General features: G+C 38.6%; 4 protein-coding genes across 6 annotated transcripts; all 4 read left to right on the top strand.

Annotated features, from left to right (window-relative positions):
- The first annotated feature begins 2,191 nt into the window (after positions 1-2,191).
- LOC133708737 (pyruvate kinase, cytosolic isozyme) lies at positions 2,192-5,899 on the top strand. The gene is made up of 4 exons (XM_062134247.1): positions 2,192-2,390; positions 2,478-2,777; positions 3,439-3,900; positions 4,873-5,899. Exons 2-4 carry the CDS (start codon positions 2,520-2,522, stop codon positions 5,683-5,685), a joined length of 1,533 nt encoding a protein of 510 aa, XP_061990231.1. The 5' UTR covers positions 2,192-2,390; positions 2,478-2,519; the 3' UTR covers positions 5,686-5,899.
- A 485-nt stretch (positions 5,900-6,384) lies between these two features.
- On the top strand, positions 6,385-10,201 carry LOC133708738 (alpha-galactosidase 1-like). The gene is made up of 15 exons (XM_062134248.1): positions 6,385-6,986; positions 7,571-7,629; positions 7,810-7,866; positions 7,966-8,000; positions 8,096-8,199; positions 8,315-8,390; positions 8,488-8,546; positions 8,654-8,719; positions 8,810-8,893; positions 9,041-9,105; positions 9,228-9,310; positions 9,409-9,499; positions 9,583-9,632; positions 9,745-9,885; positions 9,974-10,201. The coding sequence occupies exons 1-15, from the start codon at positions 6,772-6,774 to the stop codon at positions 10,064-10,066; spliced, it is 1,278 nt and encodes a 425-aa protein (XP_061990232.1). The 5' UTR covers positions 6,385-6,771; the 3' UTR covers positions 10,067-10,201.
- A 1,079-nt stretch (positions 10,202-11,280) lies between these two features.
- LOC133708742 (uncharacterized) lies at positions 11,281-14,025 on the top strand. The gene is made up of 6 exons (XM_062134251.1): positions 11,281-11,577; positions 11,669-11,921; positions 12,059-12,118; positions 13,315-13,436; positions 13,535-13,606; positions 13,731-14,025. Exons 1-6 carry the CDS (start codon positions 11,321-11,323, stop codon positions 13,831-13,833), a joined length of 867 nt encoding a protein of 288 aa, XP_061990235.1. The 5' UTR covers positions 11,281-11,320; the 3' UTR covers positions 13,834-14,025.
- A 4,017-nt stretch (positions 14,026-18,042) lies between these two features.
- LOC133708735 (katanin p80 WD40 repeat-containing subunit B1 homolog KTN80.4) lies at positions 18,043-26,603 on the top strand. 3 transcript variants are annotated; one of them, XM_062134243.1, is made up of 19 exons: positions 18,043-18,206; positions 18,319-18,493; positions 18,693-18,823; positions 18,930-19,047; positions 19,204-19,430; positions 19,606-19,708; positions 20,916-20,986; positions 21,123-21,197; positions 21,268-21,411; positions 21,508-21,739; positions 21,927-22,442; positions 23,252-23,311; positions 23,391-23,506; positions 23,784-23,918; positions 24,445-24,519; positions 24,666-24,778; positions 25,552-25,668; positions 25,793-25,861; positions 26,005-26,603. In XM_062134243.1, exons 2-19 carry the CDS (start codon positions 18,466-18,468, stop codon positions 26,066-26,068), a joined length of 2,394 nt encoding a protein of 797 aa, XP_061990227.1. In that variant the 5' UTR covers positions 18,043-18,206; positions 18,319-18,465; the 3' UTR covers positions 26,069-26,603. The 3 variants fall into 3 exon arrangements, with proteins under 3 accessions (XP_061990227.1, XP_061990228.1, XP_061990226.1); XM_062134244.1 differs by having other exon boundaries at positions 18,051-18,230; positions 26,008-26,603; XM_062134242.1 differs by having other exon boundaries at positions 18,052-18,230.

The raw sequence follows: 26,603 nt of genomic DNA, 5'->3' as shown, positions 1-26,603 counted from the left end.
TACATCATGAGTTGAGATTTCATTAACAGAGATTAATTAAGAGGGTTTTCACGAGTTTTTGCACTATTTTTGAGATGCTCGTTTCAGTTAGCATTTAAAAGTATTTTTACGATAAATTACCGCATGCTTGGTTTTTATATGAAAATAAAATTGGGAAAACATTAAATCTTTTTTTATTTCCTTTGTAAATGCTTTTTTTTTGTTCACTCACTCTAACGGTTTTTAAATACTTTTCCTTGGGCTTTTCGGTTTTACGTGCCCAATTTGCAAATAGGTTCAGGTCAAGCGTGCGTAGGCGTCGATGCATAATGTTCACAACTTCCGACTTCCTATAGGTTAAATGTTTGACCGATTTGTACCTCATTTCAATTCATTGTTTAGATTGCTCTGATTACCGACATAAATAGATATTTGAGATTTGAATTTAGTTTATTTTATATTAATTGTGGAAGTTGAACTGTTGAGGAGATATTTTTGGCTATTAGAAATGTTCAGTTGTTTTATCACAAGTTTGGGTAATTCACTTTTAAGGGAAGTTCTGCCAAATCTTTTGTGAAATTTCTTCTAAGGTGGGCCTCATAAGGTCACTTTGGATTTCAGGGTGAAAGCAGGGGCAAGTCTTGTCAGAAGGCCCCTATGCATTGGGTTGTCATGTGGGTCAAGAATCAAATGGGGTTCGAATTTGACCTAATCGGTTCAAACTCCTGTAGTGTCAAGTTACTTGAACATTGCTGTCCAAGGCATTTTTATTTAGGGTTTCTAGGTCTCTAGGCAAAAACTCGATTATGACTGGCCCATTACGGGTGGGTTACTGTGTATTGTTTGCCTCTCTTTACCTATTTAATGGACTGACACTCATTTTTATTATTAAAAAAAAAAACCAAAGAGATTACTATATTTAATATATATAATGAGAATGTGACGATATATGAAGACTGAATATTACACATGATGTTAGTCATGTTACACTCTTTCTTGATACAAAAATAAGAAACATCACTCAAGTAACTTTAGTTAAGCTTTAAGGCAATTAGTATAAAAAAAATAAAGCCCGGGAATCGTTAATTAAAAATTTTAAACTCAAGTTTTGAAACTTTTGGTATCGTTTCACCTAAAAGAAAGGGTCAGTAGCCGATATACTAAAATTAAACATAGAATATGAGCTGATCAAAGAATGATGAGACCATATATTTTTAGAGGTTACAAGTGAACCCAAGGACTGTGGTTAATCAAATGCCTTCGGGTTCCATAATCATGGCAGTGATGTCAATGACCAGTCGTCGACGATAGCTCTCAATCTTGGTGGTGGCTGGCAAGGAATGTGGTGGATCTATCGTCTCAAATGGATGCAGATTGCTGGCACTGGCTTAGGTGAGGCTAACAGTGGCGGCGAGGAAATTATGCTCTCCTGGCGCTTGGATTGAGCTCATTTATTGGGGTGGTCTTTTGGGTTTGATGAGAAGTGTATGTCACTTGGCCTATTCTCTTCTTGCTCTATTTCAGACTAAGTCTATAGGTTTCCTTGGGTATTCTCACTCTGCCCAAGGTGATCCTAGGGTTTCATGATAAATTAGGGTTAGTGCTTGAGTTGTTTCGGTTCTGGCCTTGGTAGTATCAAATTACTAGTTATTTGGAGCTTAATTCCTTGGTGATTTTACAGTGATATTACGTTAGATAGCTCTAGGGTTATTTAGATATTGCTTAATTTTGTCGTAGCTCTTATAGGATGAGTCATTGTGTAACATTATCTACCGTTTCTCTTTAGATTAATTGTCACCCAATTCACTTAAAAAAAAAAAAAACATAAAATATGAGCTAGAAAAACCTGTCTCTTCCAAAACTAAATATTTTATTTGACATTTACTGGGTTACGATGGGTAAAAAATTTCATTTTATTCATTCTGTTTTCTGGCCTGAAAATTTACTTTTATTGACATGACAAATTTTAGGATGTATGCTGATAATATTCTGTTGGGAACATGCTGTTTTAAGGTTTTTCACTTATTTGGCTTTTGGGAATATGCCGAATATGCAATATGAAGTCACACTTTAACTTTAACCTTTTGGTAAAAATGGTTCCTGGCTACAATGAGTCTTACCAGCGTCCGGTCCACTGGTTTCAACGTTGCCCACGGTTTAGTTATTACACATTCACTCACATTGTGCTTTTTGGTGTCAGCACCGAGAGAGAAAGAGACTGAGAGAGAGACGGCACTACAAAAATTCAATCTCTCACATATTTCAGACATTGCGACTCTCTCTACTGACTACTGTACTCTCTCTCTCTCTCTCTCTCTCTCTCTGTGGTAGGTAAAGGTAAACCAAGGGAAGGTGTGGTGAGCAAAGCACGAGCTCGAAGCTCGCTACTGTGTACTTAAACCTTGGCGGCGGTGAGTGGTCCTGAGCTAGCTCATCTCTCTTTCTCTCTCTCTCTCTCTCTCGATTGTAAATTGATGGATCTGAGTTTGTGGTTACAGAATTGAATCGAAATTAAGTACGTACATCTTGAAGATCGATATATGGCGAACATAGACATAGAGGGAATACTGAAGGAGCTGCCCAACGATGGGCGTATCCCGAAGACGAAGATCGTGTGCACTTTGGGTCCTTCATCTCGGTCGGTGGAGATGTTGGAGAAGCTGCTGAGGGCTGGCATGAATGTTGCTCGCTTTAACTTCTCCCATGGCACTCACGACTACCACCAGGAGACCCTCAACAATCTCCGCACTGCCATGCACAACACTCAGATCCTCTGCGCCGTCATGCTCGATACCAAGGTCTCTCTCTCCCTCCCTCCCTGTTCTTAATTAGTTTCTTTCTTTCTTTCTATTATAAATAAAATACCCACCATTACCAACCATTCTTCATTAGCAAACATATATACTCTGCTTCCCATTTTATTGTCACATATCATATAGGACCGTCTTTTCTTTTGGCTGCCTCATCATTTTGCATAATATCATTTTCCTGCATGCCTACTCTCACACTCTTTGATCTATACAGGAACATCGACATGTATATGATCGATATTGTGCGTTATCTTTTCATACCGGCTATCATATTTTCCAACAGAAATACAAACTGAGCAACTTATCTTCTAGTTAATTGAGTTTAATATTTCTAATTGCTCTTGTTTTTGGGCTGTATGTATCCTTGTTTTGGCATAGATAATGTATAGATTCGTTTGATTGCACCAGTGGAATAATTATGTTTACCACTTTCTGTGCTGTCACCTAAACCTTTTGGTGGAATGTTTATCAATATATGAAGATGGTCCTAGAAGCTAAGGCTTTTTCTTTTTCCCCTCTCCCTTTCTCTGTGTGTTTTATGTCATGAACAAGTTCTTTTTATAAGGCCCTGCCTTTGTGCAACCTTAAAAGTTCAAAATTGAGGATTTTATTCATTCTACCATCGAATTCCCATCATCTTTTTCTGTAGGGACCTGAGATTCGGACTGGATTCCTCAAGGATGGGAAGCCTATTCAACTTAAAGAAGGCCAGGAAATCACCATTACTACTGACTATAGCATCAAGGGTGATCCAGAGACCATCTCCATGAGCTACAAGAAGCTGGCCGTGGACTTGAAGCCTGGAAATACCATTTTATGTGCGGACGGCACCATTACCCTTACTGTGTTGTCTTGTGATCCAGCGGCTGGTATTGTGAGGTGCCGTTGTGAGAACACTGCATTGCTGGGTGAGAGGAAAAATGTCAATCTTCCTGGTGTTGTGGTGGATCTTCCCACACTGACAGAGAAGGACAAGGAAGATATTCTGGGATGGGGTGTTCCCAACAACATTGATATGATTGCTCTTTCATTTGTACGCAAGGGATCAGATCTTGTTAATGTCCGTAAAGTTCTTGGACCCCATGCCAAGAACATACAGTTGATGTCAAAGGTATGTTATTTCCCTTTCAATTTTTAGTGTTTGCAAGAACAGAAGCATTGAGGATCAATAGTTTGACCTCTTGCGTACATCCATTGAACAAGAAGATAAAAAATTGAAGAATGATTTGGTTCTTCCACAAACTAAAAATAATCTCTCTTCTCTGAATTGAGAATCCAAAAAGTACCCAGTCTCATGTCACCTTTGCTGGTCCATTTTTGTCTTCCTTTCTATCTCATCATTCTGTTTCATTTTATTTGTTATGGTCCCAAAAGGAGGCTCCAGCTCATAGTTGCGCCAATTCAAAGTTATGATTATAACCAATTTGTTTTTAGGGGATAGTTAGATGGGCATTACTTTAGCAATACATTAATTTCGATAGTGGTAGCCTACCTCCCCACAGTGGTGGATTTAACTCTGTGCTGTTGTAGTTTAGCTCCTTGCCTGTATGGATTTCTCTACCATATGGAGTTATGTATCATTGCAAATAGCTGGTCTAATATTGTTACTGACCTACTGTGATTAATGTAATACATGTAGTGATCAGGACCTCATGTTATGGGTTACATGTAGCTTCATTTTGTTACAAGCGTATGCATTATAATTATTAATCAGTCAAGCCTGATGTTTTTCTTTTTAGCACCCAAGCACTGAACATATTACAAGACTAGAAATTTGTTAGTGTAGAAGTGAAGTTTTGATTTAAGAGCATCAAACACTTTTGAAGTGCTCATGTGACGTATCTAATTGGTTTGCTTAGTTTCTGATGCTGTGTGTGTTATGGATATGCGTTTTGTCTATGCACAGATGTGTGTTCCCTTTATGGATGGAGCCATGTGCTTTGCATGTGTACGTCAGTACGTTTATGTTAATGCTTGAGTATCTTTAATAGAGATCAAGATTTTGCTTTTGTCTAGACCTGGGTTGTTTTCAGTGGTTAACTAGTGAATTTGGGTTCACTGTTTGTTTTTTTTTTCTCTGAAGGTTGAGAACCAGGAGGGAGTTATCAACTTTGATGAGATCCTGCGTGAGACCGACTCATTCATGGTTGCACGAGGCGATCTTGGTATGGAAATCCCAGTTGAGAAAATTTTTCTGGCACAAAAAATGATGATATATAAGTGTAATCTTGTGGGCAAGCCTGTTGTCACTGCCACTCAGATGCTTGAATCCATGATCAAGTCTCCACGGCCAACGCGTGCTGAAGCCACAGATGTAGCTAATGCTGTCCTTGATGGCACTGATTGTGTCATGCTTAGTGGTGAGAGTGCAGCTGGGTCCTATCCAGAACTCGCTGTGAAGATCATGGCTCGAATATGTATTGAGGCAGAATCGTCCCTTGACTATGGGGCTATCTTTAAGGAGATGATAAAGTCTACACCGCTTCCAATGAGCCCATTGGAGAGTCTTGCATCCTCTGCTGTCCGAACAGCCAACAAGGCCAGAGCCAAACTCATTGTTGTGTTGACTCGTGGTGGGAGCACCGCAAAATTGGTAGCCAAGTACAGGCCAGCTGTTCCTATCGTATCTGTAGTTGTTCCAGTTTTGACCACGGACTCGTTTGATTGGGACTGCAGTGATGAGACTCCAGCAAGACATAGCCTGATCTACAGGGGTTTGATTCCTCTATTGGCTGAAGGATCTGCAAAGGCCACCGATTCTGAATCCACTGAGGTGATCCTGGATGCTGCTCTAAAGTCGGCAACAAAGAGGAGACTGTGCAAGCCTGGTGATGCTGTGGTGGCACTTCATCGTATTGGAGTCGCCTCTGTCATTAAGATTTGCGTAGTGAAGTAACGTTGAGGATGCCCACATTGCGTCCTAGGGGAAGACTTTGCTTTCTGGTTTCTTTTATACTGCTATGGTGTTTTAGCTGTCAAAGCACTGAACAATCTAGTATCTTCATTTCCTTATGTGAGAGGCTATGGGGACACACATCTAGTTCCTGTGTTGAGTTAATGCTGTGTACTTTATCAGCTAATTTTTATTAATCGTGATTGATTTTCCCCTACCCCAGGATCCTGGAATAGGAATAAGATGCAGGAAACCCTACTAGTATCAATCAATCGTGGTCATAGTAATGGTTGAATGATCAGGCATTGCTGAAATGAAATATAGTTCTTCTTTACCTACTGGCTACTGCTCGTCTTAAATGTCTCCGCAGGAAGTGAATTCCCAAACATTACAGTAAACATGCCATTGCCCATTGGTATTATACAATTAGACAGCTTTAGGCTCAAGCGCGGTGGGATCCGATTAGATGAGATTAATGGCAATGAGAGAATAGCGAGCATGCACGAGTGGCGATAGCAGTAGTAGATCACCTGGCCAGAAAGTGGAGGAAGAATCAAACTGCCGGGGCCAGAATGATTTCAGAACACTCATCAGGAGTATGGACCAAAAACAAGGTAAACTTGGGAGTATGCATGTGTGATGTGTCACGCATAAAGCATGCGCCTTTCAGCTACTACGTTTCCTTTGTCGTTTACTCTATAGTCTTTTCTTAAGAGTCCTGATATGGTATATACTTATTGTCAATATATTCGTATCCTTATCTTCTTCTATTTCTTCTTTTTCGGTTACAGACTTACAGTAGGAAATCGTTATCTTTTAAAATTCAAATACAAGCTGTTATATATATATATATATATATATATATATATATATATATTTGGGAGGCATCAACGCCACGTTATCAAATTACATCAAGAGAAAATCTTCTTCAAACTCGTCAAGCTTGATTAAACTCCTATAAGTAAGCGACTCCTTTTTTTATCTCTCAATTATACTACTGAAGTTCCACGGAGTACTGCTGCTCTTGGTAAAGAGATACATACTCCAGTGATAAAGAAGAAGCACTGCTGCACTAACAGAGAATTACAAATGGTGAATATGAGGGGGAAAAGTGGCGGTGATGCTGCAGTAACAACGAGGATGATTGTAATGACGGTGATGATGGTATGCTCATTCATATCACCACAACCGATGTTAATGGGTGTTTATGCTTCACCGATAACAAGAATGATGGTGGCAGATACCAAAGAGCAACAGAGACGAAATCTGCTTGCTAATGGGCTTGGAGTGACTCCTCCCATGGGGTGACACATCTCTGCATTCTCTCTCTTGTTTTAGTGCTCACAGTCACAGCTTCCATGCCATATAAATTCTTGGATTCTTTAGTAGTCAGATTAGAATATCAGAACCTTGACTTAGTAAATTGGGATACTGCTGTTCTCTAGAAAAATAGAAAGGAAAAAAAAAAAATCTGTTTCGTTCCTTTAAGAATTGTTTTTATGGAAGTTTTTGCATTGTTTCTGGTTAATGTCAATCCTTGAATCTCGAATTCCTATGGCGGTATAAGAAGAATAAGAATATATATATATTTTTTTTTTTTTTTTTTTATCACCTTCTAATTATGTATGTTTTGATCTCCTTTTGCTGTCATCTCTTTCTAGTAAGACCAGTATCTCATGTCTATAATCCCTGGTTTAACTTTTACCGTGGAATACTTGGAGTTTTGGATATAACATGAAAACCGTTTATTTTGTGCTAAATTCTTAAGTTTCGATATCCTACCCATCGTTAATATGTGGAACTTCAACTATCTTTTTCCTAACCTTTTCAATTCGTTCTAAAGGACTTGTCACTTGTGGTATTAATCAGTTCTCTTCTCTTTGCTTAGGTGGAATAGTTGGAATCACTTCAACTGCAAAATTGATGAGAAAATCATCAAAGCAACTGGTAATTTGACCTTATGCTCAGTCCAAGTTTCACATACTAAAGTCAGTACCCCAAAGGGATGGCAGTTAGTCAGAAACCCTAAACCCTAGTCAGAAATGCATCTATCAAGATGTGTTGGACTGACTTGTTGGTTATGTACATCAGGGGTTAATAACAGTTCTTGTTTTTCTGGTTTGACAGCTGATGCTCTGATTTCCACTGGTCTCTCTAAACTTGGATATACCTATGTTAACATAGGTAAATTGTCAGTCTTTTTGCTATCTTTCTATATTTTATAATAATTTATTCAGTACTCACAAGTGAATGATGGAATACTTGATTTCTTGCTATCTATAGATGATTGTTGGGCTGAAGTAGCTCGTGATGACAAGGTATTTGTTTCTCTTTTTCATTTCAACCACTTCATCACTATAAAAATGATTTAAAAGCATAGAAGAGATTTCTAAACATAAGATTTCCTATTCAGGGTAATCTAGTGCCCAAGAAATCCACATTTCCATCTGGCATCAAAGCTCTTGCGGATTATGTGCACAGCAAGGGACTAAAGCTAGGAATTTACTCAGATGCAGGGTATCATGACTCTTAGACACTCATACAAATATATGCAGCACAATTGTGGTGGAATGATGATAGATAGTTATATTTGTTACAACTGGACAAATAATCATGCACTTGTACTTTGCAGGTACTTTACTTGCAGCAAAACCATGCCTGGTTCACTTGGTCACGAGGAACAAGATGCCAAAATTTTTGCTGCTTGGGTATGATATATTCTAATCCCTTCAATCACAGGGAGATAATATCTGTTAATGATGATATTTTATTATGGAATATCAAAATGCTTCCTTTCTTTTGCAGGGTATTGATTATTTGAAGTATGACAACTGTAATACTGATGGCTCCAAACCAACTGTTAGGTAAATATAGTATATGTACCGTGATATGGTACTACCGCTGCAAATTGATTGCTATCCTCGCTTAGTATCCATATACCTTCTGTGAATATTTCTATATCTTCTTGTAGATATCCTGTCATGACCCGAGCACTGATGAAAGCAGACCATCCCATATTCTTTTCTCTGTGTGAATGGTAATGTTGAAACAGCCATATAGTTTTATTTTGCTTGTGATACTATTCTCTTTGTTATTCATTTGACTTTATTCCCTGTCTCGTTTTTAGGGGAGATTTGCATCCTGCTTTATGGGGTGCTAAAGTCGGAAACAGCTGGAGAACTACTAATGACATTTCTGATACATGGGAAAGGTGGAAACTGTGTTCTTCAATTAGCTCTCAAAATTAGTATTTTATCCATAAGTTTCTTTCTGACTCTGTGTGTGTATGTGTGTTTATTTATCACGGAATGCTATCAATGGATCTCACTGATTACTCTTCTTGCATATTCCTTGGCAGTATGGTCTCCAGAGCAGACATGAATGAAGTTTATGCTGAATATGCCAGACCTGGTGGTTGGAATGGTTAGAGTCCTCTAATGCAATGAAACCATGTAACACTGTCTTTAATTAGCCTCATTCTGTATGTTTATCTAAGAAAGCTAAAGAGTTTTTTTTTTTTTTTTTTTTTTTTTGAATGTGAACAGATCCCGACATGCTTGAGGTGGGAAATGGAGGAATGACAAAGGATGAATATTTAGTCCATTTTAGCATATGGGCCATATCTAAGGTTTTCTTTCTGCTTGATGATATTTGCTTGGTTGTGTGGAATATGAATTTTGGGTTATCTGTAAACGATTACAAATAGTTAATACTGTACTGCTGCAGGCTCCCCTTCTTATTGGTTGTGATGTGAGGAATATGACAAAAGAGACTATGGAGATCATCGCAAATAAAGAGGTTATCTCTGTCAACCAAGGTAGTTACGACCTTTGGCTGAAAAAGAAAAACACTATGTTTCGGTTATAGAACTCTGAATTTTGTGTCGATTAACTGTAACAGATCCACTTGGTGTCCAAGCTAAAAAGGTTAGAATGGAAGGGGATCTTGAGGTAAGATTGAAAATGGCAGCGATTTTTATTTTTCCCCCCCCGATTTATCAACTATGCTGTTGTGCTGTAGTAAAAATTCTGTGACCCTGAGAACCTCCCAAATTTCCGACAGGTTTGGGCTGGGCCCCTTTCAGGCTACAGAGTTGCCTTACTCCTTGTCAACCGAGGCCCGTGGCGAACATCTATTACAGCCCACTGGGATGACATTGGTATCCCCCCAAACAGTGTTGTTGAAGCAAGAGATCTTTGGGAGGTAAGATTACATTTTTGATATCATATGGTGGGCAGCTCTGGTAGTTGATCTTCTGTTACTAATGTCTGTCCCGACTAATGAAATGCAGCACAAGACACTGAAGAAACGATTTGTTGGAAACTTGACAGCCACCATGGACTCCCATGCATGCAAAATGTATGTGCTGAAGCCAATCTCTTAGCCTTGCACCGTTGCACGAGTGTTGTACTGTTTCGCAATTGGCATGTCATTAAAACTTGACTTGCAATAACAATGCGGATGGTTATCCAAAATAATAATGATAATAATAATGACAATGTGGATTTATTTTATTTTATTTTATTTTTAAGAAGAGAAGAAAATTGCATAACACAATGTGGATGAGCCGAATAATCTGTCTATCTTTGCATTTTTTGGCAGATAGATGTGAGGGAATGTGTAAATCTTGTACAATTGTTATCGGATATTTCTCTACTAGTGATCTACCTCCATTCTAGTTTAATTGGCTCTGTTGCTTAAAGAGAGAAAGTTTTGGTATTTGTTGCTGTTGCACCACCTTCACGCTAGGCTTTTAAGTCTTAGCTTATCATTCATGTATGACTCCATTTCCAAATACTTCACCATGTTGATAGATGGAAATTTTGGTTTCAGTGTGTTGAATTTGAGTTTAACCATTTTTATAACTTTGGTCGGCTTCATCATTTTGACATGAGAAAAACGAAATGTACTTCTCAAGAGTCAAGAGTAAGTAGATTGTTATCATCTAATGGTAAAAAGTTTAAATACGAAATTGAGAAAGTTAAAATGAGAAATGTTTTTATCACTCTTATCACACTCTTAGTGACTTCTATCTAATTCTCTTATGCATGTCAAAATAAGAAATTGACCAATTTACGGAAATACACATAACTCGTGGGAGACGAACTTTATGTACTTATCAAAAACTCACTCACCGTACAAAAACTCTCGTAATAAAGTTTGATAAAATGGCAAAAAAAAAAAAAAAAAAAGAATAAAATTTGTGGGGAAGTTAGGCCTAAATACAATAACCAAGTTCATTTACAATGGAAGGTGACGCGTAGCTTAGGTCCCGCTCTAAATAGAAGCAAGTTCACCTGTTGGGTCAGTAGATCAGACACTATTCATTATATTTTTTATGTTTGTTTGCTCTTGTTAAGTCTGAGTCACTGACTCAACGGGTGGAAACAAACATAAAAAAGCAGTGAAAAAGTCTGACCATGTGACACAACAGATGAACTTGTTAAGATAAGACAATGTCACTAGTTGTAGTGGGCTATAAGTAGAAGTTAGGCCTAGGGTATGATCCTGATAGGAACTCAAACCCACAGCACTAGTTCAGAGTTGGGCCTGAGAATTGGGCTTGGAAGTCGGATTAAAACATTGAAATTGGAACGAGGGAAGAGTGAAAGTGGGGAGAGAGGAGGGGAGAGGATAAATGAAGGCGGCCATGGCGATGGTTAGAGGCGCGGCCAACGGCGGGTTTAGAATTGATTCGGAGGAACATTCATTTTCCTTGTTTCATCAGGTAACCGTACAGCCAACTCGCCGTCACCGACTAATAACAGTATGTGCAAGCTCGGATGGGGCAAAAGGCTCAGGAACCACAGCCAGAGGACGGAGACTTATCAAAATTCGTGAAGATAAGAGGAAGCGCGAGTACGAGCGCCTTCACAACTATCCTGCTTGGGCCAAGTGAGAGTAGTCATTTCTTTCTTTCTTTCAAATTCCAATTAATTGATTTCTTTCATTTTTTAATTAATTGCTGACTGCCTGCTGAGGAAAGAGTGTTAGAAAACGCCTGCAAAGACGATGCTGAGCTTAGAGCCCTTCTGGGAGATAGCATTGGAAACCCTGAGCTCATGAGGAAAAGGGTTGAACAAAGAGTTCGCCAGAAGGGTCGAGACTTCCGCAAGTCCAAAACCGGTTCACTCCTTGCCTTCAAAGTCTCCTTCAGAGACTTCAACCCCCTTGATTCCTACATTTGGTTTGAATTCTTTGGATCACCGTCTGATCGTGATATTGATCTCTTTGGTAGTGTAAGTGTGCCCTATCTTATTCACTCCACTTACTTTTCAACTAAAAAAAAAAAAAAATTGCCTACCAAAAACAGACATCATCTTCTGGGATATTTATTTATTTATTTCTACCTAATTTATTGTGAAAACTTATGCAGGTTATTCAGTCATGGTATGTTATGGGACGCTTGGGTGCCTTTAATTCTACTAATCTGCAGGTTTGTTCACTGTTTTCTTATTTTCTTTTACTTGGTCTGCTATCTATGTGACTGCCCCTGCCCTCTTATGCTTTACTTCATTGTATTGCAAGTTATATAGGGAAGATCCTTGAATTCATAGACCAAAAGGGAGGGGGAAAAAGGATAATTTGTATTACAACTTCACTGAACATGTACAATGTGGTATATTGGTTTTGCAAAATATGTAGCCATATCTATTTTATCTCAAGTAGGGTAATAACTGGGTGAATCTCATACGAAAGAATTTTACTTAGTCAATAACCTGCAATGTGTTAAATTATGAAAATATGTAGTGATCAGGGGTTCTGTGAATTACCCAGCAATGGTTACGTTAACGTTGTATACAACTGTGCAACTTCTAGTTGTCAGTATATAAGTGCCACTCTGACTGGTTTCAGAACCCACTTCTGTCCTTGCTGAATATCCTCCTTAGGATGGAGCATCCTCCATCTCTTGATGTTTTGGTTTTTTTTTGGTCAACTGATGTTTTGTTTTAGTGTGAGGTGTCTTTGACTATTCTTCTTTTTATTTTTATTGTTTATCTGTTAGTCCTGTACCCCCCTGTGTTCTCTCTCAGTTTTAATTAAAGTGATTTGATTTTGTTGAGAAAAAAAAAAAAAAAAAAAAAACTGCAACTTTTCGTTGTCTTGTCAGAATTACAATGGACAACATTTACAAAAATTAGAATTAGCACAATCGTGAACGGTTCATAACCTTCAAAAGAAGAACTGTTTCCTCTATGCCTCCACGTGGTTTTACATCTCATCCTATTTAAACAATGCTTAAAATGCTGAAAATTTGGGAGGAAAAAGATTTGCTGATGAAAAATTATCGTTCTTTACCCTGAGGATTTGGTGTAGACCAGTACAATATAGAATAGATCTGGTTTGTGAAGTGAACAATGAGGTTTGGAACCCAAGACCTCTCCCCTACCAAGGATTTGATATCATGTTGGACGCCATTTACCCAGCTTAAGCTTTTGGCCAGTGGACCAACAATGTAAATCAAGCTAAGATTTCCAAACACAAGAGCCTATTTGTATTAGGTCCTTCTGCTTTATGAAATATTTGTGGGATGTTTGTGCCTCATCTTGTCCTTAAGTATCATCTTTTTATTTTCCAGTAATGCAACTGTGTAAAAGGACTGAGAGCACTAATATAATTTTGATGTGGCAGTTGGCAAATTCATCTATGGAGTACAATCCCCTCTATGATGTGGATAAGGGTTTCAAAGTGATGCCATCTTCATTTCATGAGATCAGTGACATTGAGTTCCAGGATAACTGGGGTCGTGTTTGGTATGCCGCACAGAACTTATCTGAATATTTGATCTAATGTACATTTCAACTTAACTCTTATTTATACGTATGAGAGCTTGCATATTATTGTATAACAGGGTAGACCTGGGTACAGCTGACTATTTTGCTGTTGATGTACTGCTCAACTGCTTGACAGTCTTAAGTTCAGAGTAAGTTTGATTAATCTGAAGTGAAACAAAGGAATCCATTCTTCCAGATTGTCTTCAATTTTCCTGTTCTACGTGTACAGCTTGTCTAATTACTGCATTGTTCCTTGCCTTCTTTTGGTGGCAGATATATAGGCATTCAACAGATAGTTTTTGGTGGTCAGAGAATCGGTGATTGGGAAGAGGGGATGACCAACGCAGAGTATGGATACAAGTACTTCAAGATTTAAAATTGAATCATCTATATATTTGTTTCTAGAAGTTCTTTACTGTTGAAGGGCTTGGAGACTGACAATTTTGGAATATGTATTTTACTGCTTTGCCTGTACACCATTTATCTGCCCTGTAATTACATCTTCCGTGTGTTAAGACTTAAGAGTTAACAAGTTAGACCACGTGCTCAAAACAGTATATTTCACTCATTGTGCTTTTTCTTTTTTTAATTAAAATATAAAATGCATGAATTAAGGACAAGAAATCCAGCATGATACAGACAATCCAAATGGGTTAACAGCACAAATCCCCAAGACTTGACACTAGATCCCATAAGAGGGTACAACTGTACAAGGAAGGGCCCAAAGACAATAAGCTCAAAACCAAAATGAAGGACTAAGGCTTAGTTTGTGATTGCTGTGACTTTTAAAAAAAACTGGTGCTGCTGTGTTGTGAGAATAATCAGCTGTGAATTAAAACAGTTTCGTGTTTGGTAAATAATATTTTTAAAAGTGCTGTCACTACATAAAACAACTGCAGAGTGTTTTGATCCACAGTAGCTTCTAAAAGCAACATTTAGGTTACTTCTAAAATCTGCTGCCAGTAACATTTAGGTTACTTCTAAAATCTGCTGCCAGTGACCTATAACTTTCAATTAAAGCTGTTTTTTATTTATTTACCAAACACAATAAATCTAAAATTTTGAACAAAAGCTGATTTTTTTAAAAGCGAAGCAATCCCAAACGAGGCCTAAAGCCCATCTCATTCTCAATCTCTACAAGCTCCCTCCAACGGTGATAGTTATCTTTAGGCCTGGGAATTCCAAACCGAGATCCCGAAACCGAAACCGATCCCGTCCGATCCGAGCCAAAGCCGATCGGGTCGGTATGATGAGTCGTTTCGCCGGAATCCCGATCCGAACCATACCGAAACCTATGTAAACGGGTCGGCACCGATATGGGTCAAAAGCATACCGTATTCACGAACCGAGCCGAAACTAGATCATGACCGCCGGAGCTCCGCTGCCCGTGGCGGTTCTGTCTCGGATTGAGTCGTTGGGATTCGTGGTGAGCCATGGGTACGGGTTGACGGAGACGGCGGGGGTGGTGGTGTCGTGCGCGTGGAAGCCCGGGTGGAATAAGTTGCCAGCGCTTGGGGATGAAAGATGGAGATGGAGATTAAGAAGGTTGGTCTTAGGCTTCAGATCCAACTCCAAAAACAAAACAAAAAAAAGCTACCTGAATCGAATGCGCTTCAGATCATTTCCTCCTTGGAGCAGAGAAACAAAAGTGATGAGCACACCAGGCTCCACTTGCGCTTCCCATTCCTTAGGCTCATCATCCTCCATCAACACCACAGACTCAGTCCTCCCACTCACCGACGCCGGCGTCCTTTCGCCCCTCGAAAGCGCCTTCAACCTGCTGTCCATCTGCTTTCAGAGGCGGGTCTGTGATGTTGGGTTATCTGAAAGACCCAAAAGGCACAGCCAGTTGCATGAAAGATGGTTGGTTTTACACCGGCGAACTGTTGAAACCGATTGGTACCGAAACTGTACCTAATCGATCGGTTTCGGGACCAATCGGTATCCCTGACAAAATTCCGGCATCCCGAACCGATCCAAGCCGACTATAAAGTCGGTATCGGTCTCGGTATAAGCTCATTCCTGAGCCGAGCCAAACCGATCCCAGGCCTAGTTATCTTCATAGCTAAAAGTAGCTAAAATTAAAATACTCCAACAGAATACATGAATCCCAAGTTAAATTTAAGTTTTAGTTAAATTCTCTCTACTCTCTAGCTAAATATAGCTAAGTTTCAAATTTTCTTTTTTTAAAAAATTAAGTATTATGTTAGAGATGTCCTTAGCCTGATTTGCGTACCACCAATAGAGGAGAGTTGACAAGCTTCGTCGGTGTCATTCGATGGATTTTTGGATACAATACCCGTTTCTTTTTCTCAGCCCGAAAGAGGTTTGAATTATTGTAAGAGTGTAAAGAAGATCTCAGTCTCTCGCCAGTAACAAGGCTTCAACTCTATGGTTGTTGTGATGATTGACAAATAGATCGGGAACATATACAACCGCTCAAGAAAAAGAAGAGAGGAAAATGCAATTGACCATCCAAAAGAGAGCTTGGGTGGTGGAGGAAGACAGTGAAAAAGAATGTGGTTTTCATCTGGTGAAGATAATGGGAGAAAGTAAAAATTGGATTGGAGAAAGTAGTAAACAGAAAAGAAACAATTGTGATATGTGCTTGAATAGGGAAACCACCCTCCTTTGCAAACTGTTGATTAAAATCTTATCGGACAGAGAATGCTAGGTGGGGGATGAATGCTATTTTTTTTCTTTCTTCTTCTAGATAGAGACATGAGGTTCTCTCTCTCTCTCTCTCTTTTTTTTTTTTTTTTTTTTTGAAAGGATTTGATTTAATTAGATATCAAAGCCATAAGAAACAGGCCAGAGTCTAACAGAACTTACATAAGAAAACCCGGGACAAACCGGATAACCTATCTAAGCCACTCTAAACTCATTAAAATCTAAAGGGACGCTCGCTGAACAGCAAGCCTAAAACTAAGCAAGAGTAGTCTCGCTCTCCAAGGAAGAAATATTCATCTAGTCTAATCTGCCAGTACGCAATTGTAGTACAAATATCAACTAGAAACGTCTTAGAAAAGCTTATAGAAATTACCCCTACTTCAAAAGGCTTGAGTCCAGAATGTCTAGAAGCTTGGAGGACTTAAGAAAGCGCGAGTCCCTTCCCCGTAGGGTTGGAACTAGCACCATCTGCAGCCTCCTCAGTAGCCAACAACCTCGGCATCAGGTTGCTCCTTGAGCTCTTCTTGAGGGTCTGTAGCATATTGGTGTCTTTTTCAGATTTAAGCCACAGAGGCCCACTCCTTGCCTTCAGCCCAGTCCCTGCCTTTGGCCCATTTCTTGGCCTAGGCCCAGTCTTTGCCCCAGAAGCAGGCCCAGTCCAGCTCGGAGTCAACCCTAGGTCAAGACTAGGGCTTCCCTCCATTTTTTCCGGACCGTCTTCTTTCTTGCGACGTACCGCCGCCCTGATCTCCAGTATAATGACCGGCTCAGTCATCACCGTCCCTCCTGCCGCCTCCAAGAAGTGCGGCACAGTCCCAGAGCCAGAAGCCACCGAACTCCCCAGCAGCCCCGACTTGAGCCCAATCTCAGTGCGCTGACGCCGCCATACCAACGCAGATCCTAGTCGCCCAGAAATCTGCCGGCGTCGATACCAACGACGTGGCTTCGACCCGATCCGGCCATCCACATTCGTAAAACCACCCTCAGTCGAGTCTTGACTCAACCGGAGCCTTGGAAAAGCTTGGTCAAGGTTCCAGCGCCGTTTCAGAAAAGGCCACGGCCTCTTCAAGCCCACGCCGCCGTCCACCCGCCTCTGTCTGGTCTGGAGAACATGGCGCTCCCCGCCATCGTCGCGAAACCTAAGTTTCGCCTGCTCGGGTCGCTCCGGAAGTTTCGGAGGCCCTCTCATCAGTTTGCCGTTGTGTATTCTCTCTCTCTCTTATATCTAACTGATCTTTCAAAAGAAATCTAATTGAATTTAAGGAACTATGGGGAACATTTTTGTTTTTGTCTAAATCCATACCATTTTTATTTTAAAAAAAAAATCCATACCATTTATGACATGTTATGTGAAACAATGAAATTCGTGCATCAAGTTGAACTCATGAAGACGGGTGGGGTGACTAATTCACGTTGGTTAAAAGGACTTACGCACATACAAGCACATGCATGATGGCTAGTAATATAGAAATGGCAGAATCTTTTAAATTTTGATTGTTTTCTTACTTATTATATATGAAGAATATTAACTTCTGTAAAAATAACAGATAAATGACTTTCCGAAGAATACATTTTACAGGGTTTCTGTAAACTTGAAGGGAAAAAACAGAAAAGATTAAAATGTAAAATCAGTGAAAGAAAAAGAAAAAGAAAAAGAATCAAAATCAAATGGTGAGAGCGGCCTCTTTCTTTGAGTTTGATCGAGCAACCGACAATGAGATATATATATTGTTTCGTGATGGAGTGATGGGCCATCCACTCTGGGAAATGAAATTGAATTGAATTTACTTACCGCGACAGTAACTTCCTTCCCTCCGACTTTAATTATCTTCTAAGAATACTCTATTACGCTACTGTTTTCCCGTATTTTCAGTTTTTCTCCTTTTAGTTTTTATTTTACAAAAGAAAAACAAAAAAGAAACTTGAACAAAGACGCAGAGTCACCAAGGAGGAAGTAGAAACTAGAAACTAGAAACTAGAAAGAGAGAGTTGCTTTGCTTCAGCGAAGAAGAAAGAGAAAGAGAAAGAGAAATTTGAAAGCAAGAAGCATTTCCAGCCAGCCAACCAACCAATACCAATGTACTTCCTCTCCTCTCCTCTCCTGTAAGCTTTCATTGTCCTTGAACAGCTTTCTTTCGTGTCTGATCTATATTCTATTTCATCATCCATTTTTATTCAATTAAATTCATAGAGATCTGGACTGAACAAGAGGAAACGGGCATAATCGGGATTTGAATGTCTGGAGACGAGAGCTGTTATCGCTACATTTCTTTACAGAAAATTCGACCGTAAAGAAATTTGCTAGGGTTTCTTCTGCTTATCTTCCGTTCCGTTGCTCATGACTACTAAGCGCGCTTACAAATTACGTATCCTCCTCCTCCTCCTCCTCCTTGTTTTTTTTTTTTTTTGATTTAGTTTTAGTTGTGGTGATGATTGATTGCAAAATTTGAATGAATTAATGAATGCCCAGGCAGCTGTATTAGTATTAGTATTAGTATTAGTTTTAGATATGGAAGAAGAAGATTACATGGAATAGTTTGAGCCTTGACCTGGTTTGTGTCTCAGAGGAATTCGTAGCACATACTTCCGCCGTCAATTGCCTCAAGATTGGCAGGAAAACTTCCAGGGTTCTTGTTACTGGCGGAGAAGATCACAAGGTCAATCTTTGGGCCATTGGCAAACCCAATGCCTTACTCGTAAGCTCTTCACTCTTATCACTTAATTCATACTCGTCCCATTTTTCCAACAACATTGGATCTCTATCACAATTAATTAATTAATTAATATACTCTCAACCTGCAGAGTTTGTCTGGACACACCAGTGGCATTGATTCAGTAAGCTTTGATTCTTCAGAGGTCTTAGTAGCTGCAGGTGCTGCAAGTGGTACAATTAAGCTTTGGGATTTGGAGGAGGCAAAAAGTATGCTATCTTATCTTTATTCTGTCATTTATACCATTAGATTCATAACAACAATAGACCACCAGGGTCTACATTTTTATTTTATGTTGTAAAATGGTCTTTTAGATTTCATTTTATGTTTTGATTAGTTGCTTTTGCAATATGTCTTTTGTCTAGTTGTTCGCACCCTTACTGGTCACAGATCCAATTGTATATCTGTCGACTTCCATCCTTTTGGAGAGTTCTTTGCATCTGGCTCCCTGGACACAAATTTAAAAATATGGGATATCAGGAAGAAGGGGTGTATTCACACATACAAAGGCCACACACGAGGAGTCAATGCTATCAGGTTTACCCCAGATGGACGTTGGGTTGTTTCTGGTGGAGAGGACAACACTGTGAAGGTTAGATTTTTTTTCTTTTTCTTCATTTAAGATATGAAAAAGATCAGATTCTATCTTCGTGGAACATAAGTACATAACACATGTCAATTGTCAGATAATCTGTAAATAGAGAACTAAATAAAAAATGTTTTCTCTTTTTTTACAAGTATATAAATCCACATCTTATATTTAACAGTTGTGGGATCTGACTGCTGGAAAGCTCCTGCATGATTTTAAATGTCATGAGGGCCAGATACAATGCATAGACTTTCATCCCCATGAATTCCTGCTAGCAACAGGTTAGTGATACTATTTCTTCTCGGCTAATCGGTTCTGTAGTTTTTCTGGCATTATTGGCTAAATATTGCAGTGTCATTATTTCCTTTGTCAACGGAATTGGGTTAGTATCTTTGTATACTGATACTACCTAGAATTAGTGGATTATTAGTTATATGTTAAAGCATCATTTTGTCATCCTGTAGCTGAACATATTCTAAGTTTTATCTCTTATCTTACTTGCAGCTAGTATACAACTATTACTGTTTATTTTGTGGTTTAAGTTATGCATGTAGACCTTTTAGAAAATCATGACGCATTCCTGTGTTCTGTTATGAGGTGAGAAGATGTCTTAGACTCCAGAAGGGTAGGCAATTTAATTAAAGTTGACTTCATCCATCGGACTGTTTTATTCTCTATTTTCTTGTTACTCTTAAAGTTTCTTAGTAGATGTACTGTTTCCCAAGTTATAAGCTCAATCTTTCTGAAGCTAAGGCTGAATTTGGAGAACAGTACAACATTAGCTTCTTGCTAGTTCCCACTCTTTAGCATCAATGCAGAAGAGTATCTGACTTGCCTTATATTTTCATATGTTCTTTATATATTCAAAACATTCAGATATGCCTCTGAAGTAGTAACGTGCCTCATCCCTTTCTACATAAATTCTTAATCCTTTCTGCTTTAGTTCTATAATTGTTCATGTAATTAGAAAATCAGTATTATACTCTTCGACATAGATTTGTTTGCCTTAAGATTTCCATAGCAGGGCTTAAAGTGGTGTATAAATTTGGATCCACTAGCTTTTATAATGGTCTGCTTTTTAATGCTCAGTGTAATCTATTATCAACTGAAAAATTTATGTGGATTTAAAAGAACATGTTTGCCCTGGTGTTTTTGAGGTGCATCTAAACACCATCCAAGTGCGTTTTCTTGCTTGTATCCTATTTGAATGGGATCTTGATTAACACCCAAAGTTCCCAGAAATGCTGAGTTACTCCTCAAAATGTGTGCTTTAAAAAAAAAATGTTTATAGCATGCTGCTCAACTCATACAATGTAGTAATGTACTTATGACATCTGCTTCTGCTATGACCTGGAAAAAAAAAAGAAAAAAAAAAGCCATCTGCTTGTGCATCACGCTCTAAAAATGAGTTATCAATTAAAAGTGCACATCTCAAATATATTACTCTCAAAGATAACTCACTTCTTTTTTCTTCATCTTTGCTTTCAGGTTCGGCAGATAGGACAGTTAAATTTTGGGATCTTGAAACCTTTGAGCTAATTGGCTCTGCTGGACCTGAGGTACTTATATGTCCCACTCAGCACTGCTCTTGGTTCTTAACTAATATAACTAAAGTTCCATAGCAGTGTCTTAAATTCTTTTGGACTTTATTTCTTCAACTGTAATATCTGTTTAACTTCTGAGCTTCTAAATCAGACAACTGGAGTGCGTTCGTTGACTTTTAGTCCGGATGGGAGGGCCCTACTCTGTGGATTGCATGAAAGTTTGAAGGTAAGCTCGTGCAATCCTTTATACCAATTATAAGCCATAAAATATGCATACCTACATTTTTATTATGTAGGTATTCTCGTGGGAACCAATAAGATGCCATGATGCCGTGGATGTGGGATGGTCGCGATTGTCAGATCTTAATGTTCATGAGGGGAAGCTTCTTGGATGCTCCTACAATCAGAGTTGTGTCGGAGTGTGGGTTGTAGACATCTCGGTATTTCTCAGTTCATCTTTGTCCTCACTTGGGGATTTTCTTGCTTGTACCTGGTGGTAGTAGATATCCATTTAAAACTGATGTGTTTATTGGCAGCGCATTGAGCCATATGCAATCGGTAATGCTAGCAGATTGAATGGGCACTCGGAATCAAAACCATTGTCTGGTGGTAATCTGTCAGTACTCAATGAGAACGCTGCTAGATCTAGTTTGGGCCGGCTCTCTGTTTCCCAAAGTTCAGATTCTCTAGTGAAGGAAACAAAATCTCTTGGAAGGTTATCAGTTTCCCAAAATTCAGATCCCGCCAAGGAGCCAAAATTTTTGACATGTAGGCAGCTTTGTAACCCCTTAACTTTTTAATTTCTTGTTGGAATATTTCTGTGTAATTATTGTATTTGAAATTCACATATCTGTTTTATCACAAATTTCCTCATGGCTCTTTTACAATTATGTTTGCTATTAATTCACTCTGATGTTTAGACTTTTTTATGCATCATTGTCGGTCCTGTATGAAGCCACTGGAAGTGTTCCTGGTACTCCTCAAAGGATCAGTCTGAACTCCAGTCCAAAAACTGTTGTCGCTAGTTCAGTGTCAGTTCCTAGTGCAACAACCCTGAAAAGGAATTCTGTCAAGACCAGTGTTCCGACCTTTAACAAGTCGGATGTCATACCTGTAATTGTGCCTAGAACTAGTGTCAGGTCAGAGCTGACAGCCGAGTCTAGAAAAGAAGCCAGTGTTGCTGGAAGAACAATGCCATTCTCTTCGCAGTCAAAGACGAATGATTTCCGAAAGTTTTCCAATACCAGAGAAGAAGTGGATAAGCCAACTGTCTCTATAGTGTCTGAATCAACTACTTCTAAGGCTACTGAGTTAAGCAGTACTGTGGATAGGAGCGGTTTCTCAACAGTTATAAGCTCAAGCCAAGGAATAGATACCGAAAAAAACATGAAGGATGACAGATGCATTGGACCTGGGAAGCAGGAAACAAGTTCACTGATGGAGCCAACTGCTAGCTACCAGCATGAAAGTTGTATGTATCTAATCTCTAGTCCTACACTTTCCACTCATAGTTTTTCTAAAAGAGAAACATTGACGATGTTTATATTCCTGACTATACCCCATAGCTACAATAAGATGTTTTTAGTCTCAATTGGAACACAGGATTGCCCTTATTTTTCATGCATCAACTACTTCATTTGTTAATTGTTTGTTGGACTGAGAATGACATGTAGCATATGTACATCTACCACAGGCCATAGGACGAAACCTAACAAATCAAATATAACTCATGAACCTGAAAGATGACAGATTTGTTGGACATGAGAATTTTTTATTACAGAATTCTAGATTGGGAATTCTAAGACTTGTACTACAATATATAAGGTGTTGAGCCTCTCTATCTATTGCCAATTGGTTTTAAGAGTGAGTAACCCATAACCCATGTGTTCGGCACCTCACTTATTTAGTTCTTCCACATGTTTGACTCAGTCATATCAATCGGGAGGGAGGGAGAATATAGATTCTATTTTTGGAATTTTACACCTTGCGACATTTGGTCATAGGCCTCTCCACACGTGGCCAATTAATTTTGCATCGGGTTCTCTTCAACAAGAATGTTGCGTGTACAGTTGTTTATAGGCTGGTGTGGTGGTAGCCTGGTAGTAATGTCAGTTCATTTAATTTCATTCCTCGGGTCTCACCAGGGTAGTTTGTTATTGAGTGATTACTGGGGTATATATGAAAGTTTATCTATTTCTTATCTGAATATTACTTATGAATTTGTTTTTACATTTAGCTCCTTTTCTTTCCTCCTTTCATCTTTGCTTTTTTCTTACTTAGCTGAAACTCGAGGGCATAAGGTGATGAGAGATGCATACTCTGCTGAAGGTCAAAGGGGAGGTATAGCTCTTTTCAGTCATGCTTCATTTCTATGACTAGTGTATTGAAGTATGACCCAAGTTATATATGGTGTATCTAGGTAGAATGAGGTCAATTGCTGTAAATTTTGAGAGAAGAGATAGATATTCTAACTATGAGGGACCTACCTCCGATTCTACCATGGTAACAGCATCTGCAATGAACCCTTTGAATGCGGTATGGCTACATTTCATATATCTGTCATACTTTTTTGTGCACCTTTCTTTCATTACATCCTTTATATAAAGCATTTAAGAAAATGGTTCATGATTGTTATTTTCTTTTTAAGGATGGCATCTGCCATACGTTAAATTTAATTGCAAATTCATTGCCCATTTCTCGAAGTACCTTTTCCTTTCCCATAAGATTATTTTGAGCACTGATGATATACCATAAACCGGCCTATGATAGAAATTTTAATTTATATAATTTTTTATTTATTTTTTGATTGAAGTTTAAGCAGAGAGGCTATCCTACATCTACTGAAAAAGAAACGGTATCTGCTAGTGATGAGGATGCTATTGCAGATCTTTTGGAAAAACATGACCAATTTGTTAGCTCCATGCAATCTCGTTCAGCCAAGTTACAGGTTATCTTTATTGATTTTGGGATGCTTAAGATTTTGTGCTGTGCTATTTTTCTCGTCTTTCTTTATAGGGCCTTTAGGCATCTTTGAATTGATGTGTAGCTCAGTGCAGCAATTTTTGTTAAGTGGGGTAGTCAATTGTGCTTTGATGAACTTCTTGTCCCTTATTTATTGGATTCCATCTTTCTTTCTTGTAACAAGTTCTAATTTCCTATATCAAAGAAGCACATGAGTTGTATTTCAATATTTCTTTTCTTTTTTATAATTAGGTTTGTTTGAGCTTTTCCTGTTTGCATCATTCTGGCTACGAAGATGCAATCTCTTTTAAATTGTGGTAGAAGTTATAGAAATGTTTTTGATGCTAGTGTTAAAGATGAGAGAAATGGAGGGGATGAAAGCAGTGTAGGGTTTGAAATTAATTGTACTACTCTTTGAAGTGTTGCTTAGTCACAACAGTATTTTTAGACAGAATATGCCTAATTAATTAGTAACCAGTAAATTGCTGAAAGTGGTGAGTAATTATTTGCAGGCAGTCTATAGATATTGGCAGAGAAATGATGTTAAGGGGGTAATTGGTGCGATGGAGAAGATGTCGGATCATGCTGTAAGTAATTTCTGTCGTATTGTCTGAATTTGTTTATTTATTTTCTGTTTCTAAACTCTAGAAATTAGAATGCGGAACATATGGCCTTTTAATGTTAATTTTTACTGAATTTAATTTTTTTTTTTTTTTTTGTGCTGTTAATCCAGGTCATTGCTGATGTAATTAGCATTATGGCGGACAAAATTGACATTGTCACCCTGGATGTATGCACTTGTCTTCTGCCACTCCTCACTGGCCTTCTAGAAAGCAACATGGACAGGTAAGAACTGATAGGATTCTCCTTCCTTTTTTTTCTTCAGTTTTGTTGCTCCTAAGCAGTTTAAAGCAGGAGTTTTATGTAAGCAACATGGATAGGTAATTGATTGCATTCTCCTTCCTATTTTTCTATAGTTTTGTTGCTGCAGCACTTTAAAGCAGCAGATGTATGTTTGTTTACTTGCTGCATGAAACATCAAAAGTCCACAACAAAAACAAAAATATTAATTTTTTAAATTGGCGATCTTTGCTACCTTCTAGCATAACTTTTGTATTTCTTAAGTTGAAGTTATGGTTTCCCCAACCCCAGTGCTTGCGCAGAAAATACCCTTGATGATTTGTTGTTGTGTCTTGTTAATTTGATACGCATCTTCTTGGCATTTTCTCAGCACACACTTCCGGGATTGTGGTGCTTATTTCTTATAATTTTATAAGTTTTGACCTTCATTCATTTTTTTGTCAACCTACATTGTTTGGAGACATGCAGATTTTTTATTTTTGTCATTTACTTATCACTTGGAATTCCATGTGGTTTTCCAGTGCTGTACGGGCACCATATTTGTCTGGCCGAATATTGACACGTGACACACCATGTGATTAAAATCATGTCATGTGATAAATTTGTTTGTAAGATTTAAAAAGTTAAGATAGTACCTCGTTGCAAGTGAAATTTCACCTTACGAGAACAATAGCGGTTGCCATTGTTGAATTTTTTGTTTAGGTTTTCTTTCAACTGCAAGTTTTCTTCTCATTATATGACTAACTGATCGTATCCAGGCATTTAGGCATTTCTTTAGAAATGCTGCTCAAGCTGGTTAGAATATTTGGTTCTGTTATCTATTCAACATTATCAGCATCATCATCTGTTGGTGTAGATATTGAAGCCGAGCAAAGGTATGCTTTGCCTTGCTCTGATGTATATTTTTCTTTACAGTTCTTATATTCTTTTTTATCATCTTTACCTTTATGTATTTAGATTTTAAGCACTAATCAAAGGTACATTTATTGGCTATTATAGGCTGGAGCGTTGCAACATGTGTTTCATGGAGCTTGAAAAGGTCAAATGCTGTTTGCCTGCTCTTACCAGGTGCCCTTTTTGTAGTTTTGTGGGCTTGGACCACTTCTTTTCTTTTCTTTTTTTCTCATTTTCTTTGCAACTACTCTTTGCTTTGCATTCTACTTCATTTGCCGGAGATGCCAATATCCTTTTGTTCATTCTTTTGCCCATAGAAGAGGAGGATCAATTGCAAAGTCTGCACAAGAGTTGAATTTAGCTCTTCAAGAAGTTTCATGACTGAGAGTACTACATAGTTAATTTATGCTGTTTTCGAGGGGGTTGCATTTTGGAGCAATGAACCCATCTTCTTTCAACACCTGATGATTCGATCCTTTGTCTTGCCTGGCCCTGGCTTGGGCACACCCTTGCTGTACATTAGTGCTAACTACAAGCTGGCTCTAACTATTCACTAAAAAAACGAGAGGCTAATTGACAAGTCACCCTGCATCCTGTTTGCGCAATTTGCAAATACCATTCCATTTCTGCTCGTGGAGAAGAGACTACCGATCCATTCCTCGCTATTTACAAGTCCGCTAAGTTAAATTGTATTTTTTGGCCACCTTTGTCTTTCAGTGTAAAATATTTATGTCCTAATGCGATAGATCTGTGGGCAGTGTAAGATATTTCTGTCGGAGGTATTGTATAAAACCTTCTGGTGTTCACTGTTCAAGGCTTTGAATTTGATTTTTTGAAGGCCTTTTTTGCTTTATATATAGATACTAGCCGCTTGACACGCGTGCATGGGAATCTAATGGATTAATTGTTGAAATCA

Source organism: Rosa rugosa, chromosome 5, assembly GCF_958449725.1.
Source record: "Rosa rugosa chromosome 5, drRosRugo1.1, whole genome shotgun sequence".
NCBI classification, from domain to species: domain Eukaryota; kingdom Viridiplantae; phylum Streptophyta; class Magnoliopsida; order Rosales; family Rosaceae; genus Rosa; species Rosa rugosa.
This window is presented reverse-complemented; position numbering and strand designations above follow the sequence as displayed.

Bases quoted from the DNA above. Each gene is read 5' to 3' on its own strand.
- LOC133708737 (XM_062134247.1), top strand. From the start codon at position 2,520: ATGGCGAACATAGACATAGAGGGAATACTGAAGGAGCTGCCCAACGAT. The intron at 2,778-3,438 runs GTCTCTCTCTCC...CTTTTTCTGTAG, and splicing joins CCGTCATGCTCGATACCAAG to GGACCTGAGATTCGGACTGG. The intron at 3,901-4,872 runs GTATGTTATTTC...TTTTCTCTGAAG, and splicing joins ACATACAGTTGATGTCAAAG to GTTGAGAACCAGGAGGGAGT.
- LOC133708738 (XM_062134248.1), top strand. From the start codon at position 6,772: ATGGTGAATATGAGGGGGAAAAGTGGCGGTGATGCTGCAGTAACAACG. The intron at 8,200-8,314 runs GTATCATGACTC...TGTACTTTGCAG, and splicing joins GGAATTTACTCAGATGCAGG to GTACTTTACTTGCAGCAAAA. The intron at 9,886-9,973 runs GTAAGATTACAT...AATGAAATGCAG, and splicing joins AAGCAAGAGATCTTTGGGAG to CACAAGACACTGAAGAAACG.
- LOC133708742 (XM_062134251.1), top strand. From the start codon at position 11,321: ATGAAGGCGGCCATGGCGATGGTTAGAGGCGCGGCCAACGGCGGGTTT. The intron at 11,578-11,668 runs GTGAGAGTAGTC...TGCTGAGGAAAG, and splicing joins AACTATCCTGCTTGGGCCAA to AGTGTTAGAAAACGCCTGCA. The intron at 12,119-13,314 runs GTTTGTTCACTG...TTGATGTGGCAG, and splicing joins TTAATTCTACTAATCTGCAG to TTGGCAAATTCATCTATGGA.
- LOC133708735 (XM_062134243.1), top strand. From the start codon at position 18,466: ATGACTACTAAGCGCGCTTACAAATTAC. The intron at 18,494-18,692 runs GTATCCTCCTCC...TTTGTGTCTCAG, and splicing joins TAAGCGCGCTTACAAATTAC to AGGAATTCGTAGCACATACT. The intron at 19,709-20,915 runs GTTAGTGATACT...CTTTGCTTTCAG, and splicing joins TGAATTCCTGCTAGCAACAG to GTTCGGCAGATAGGACAGTT.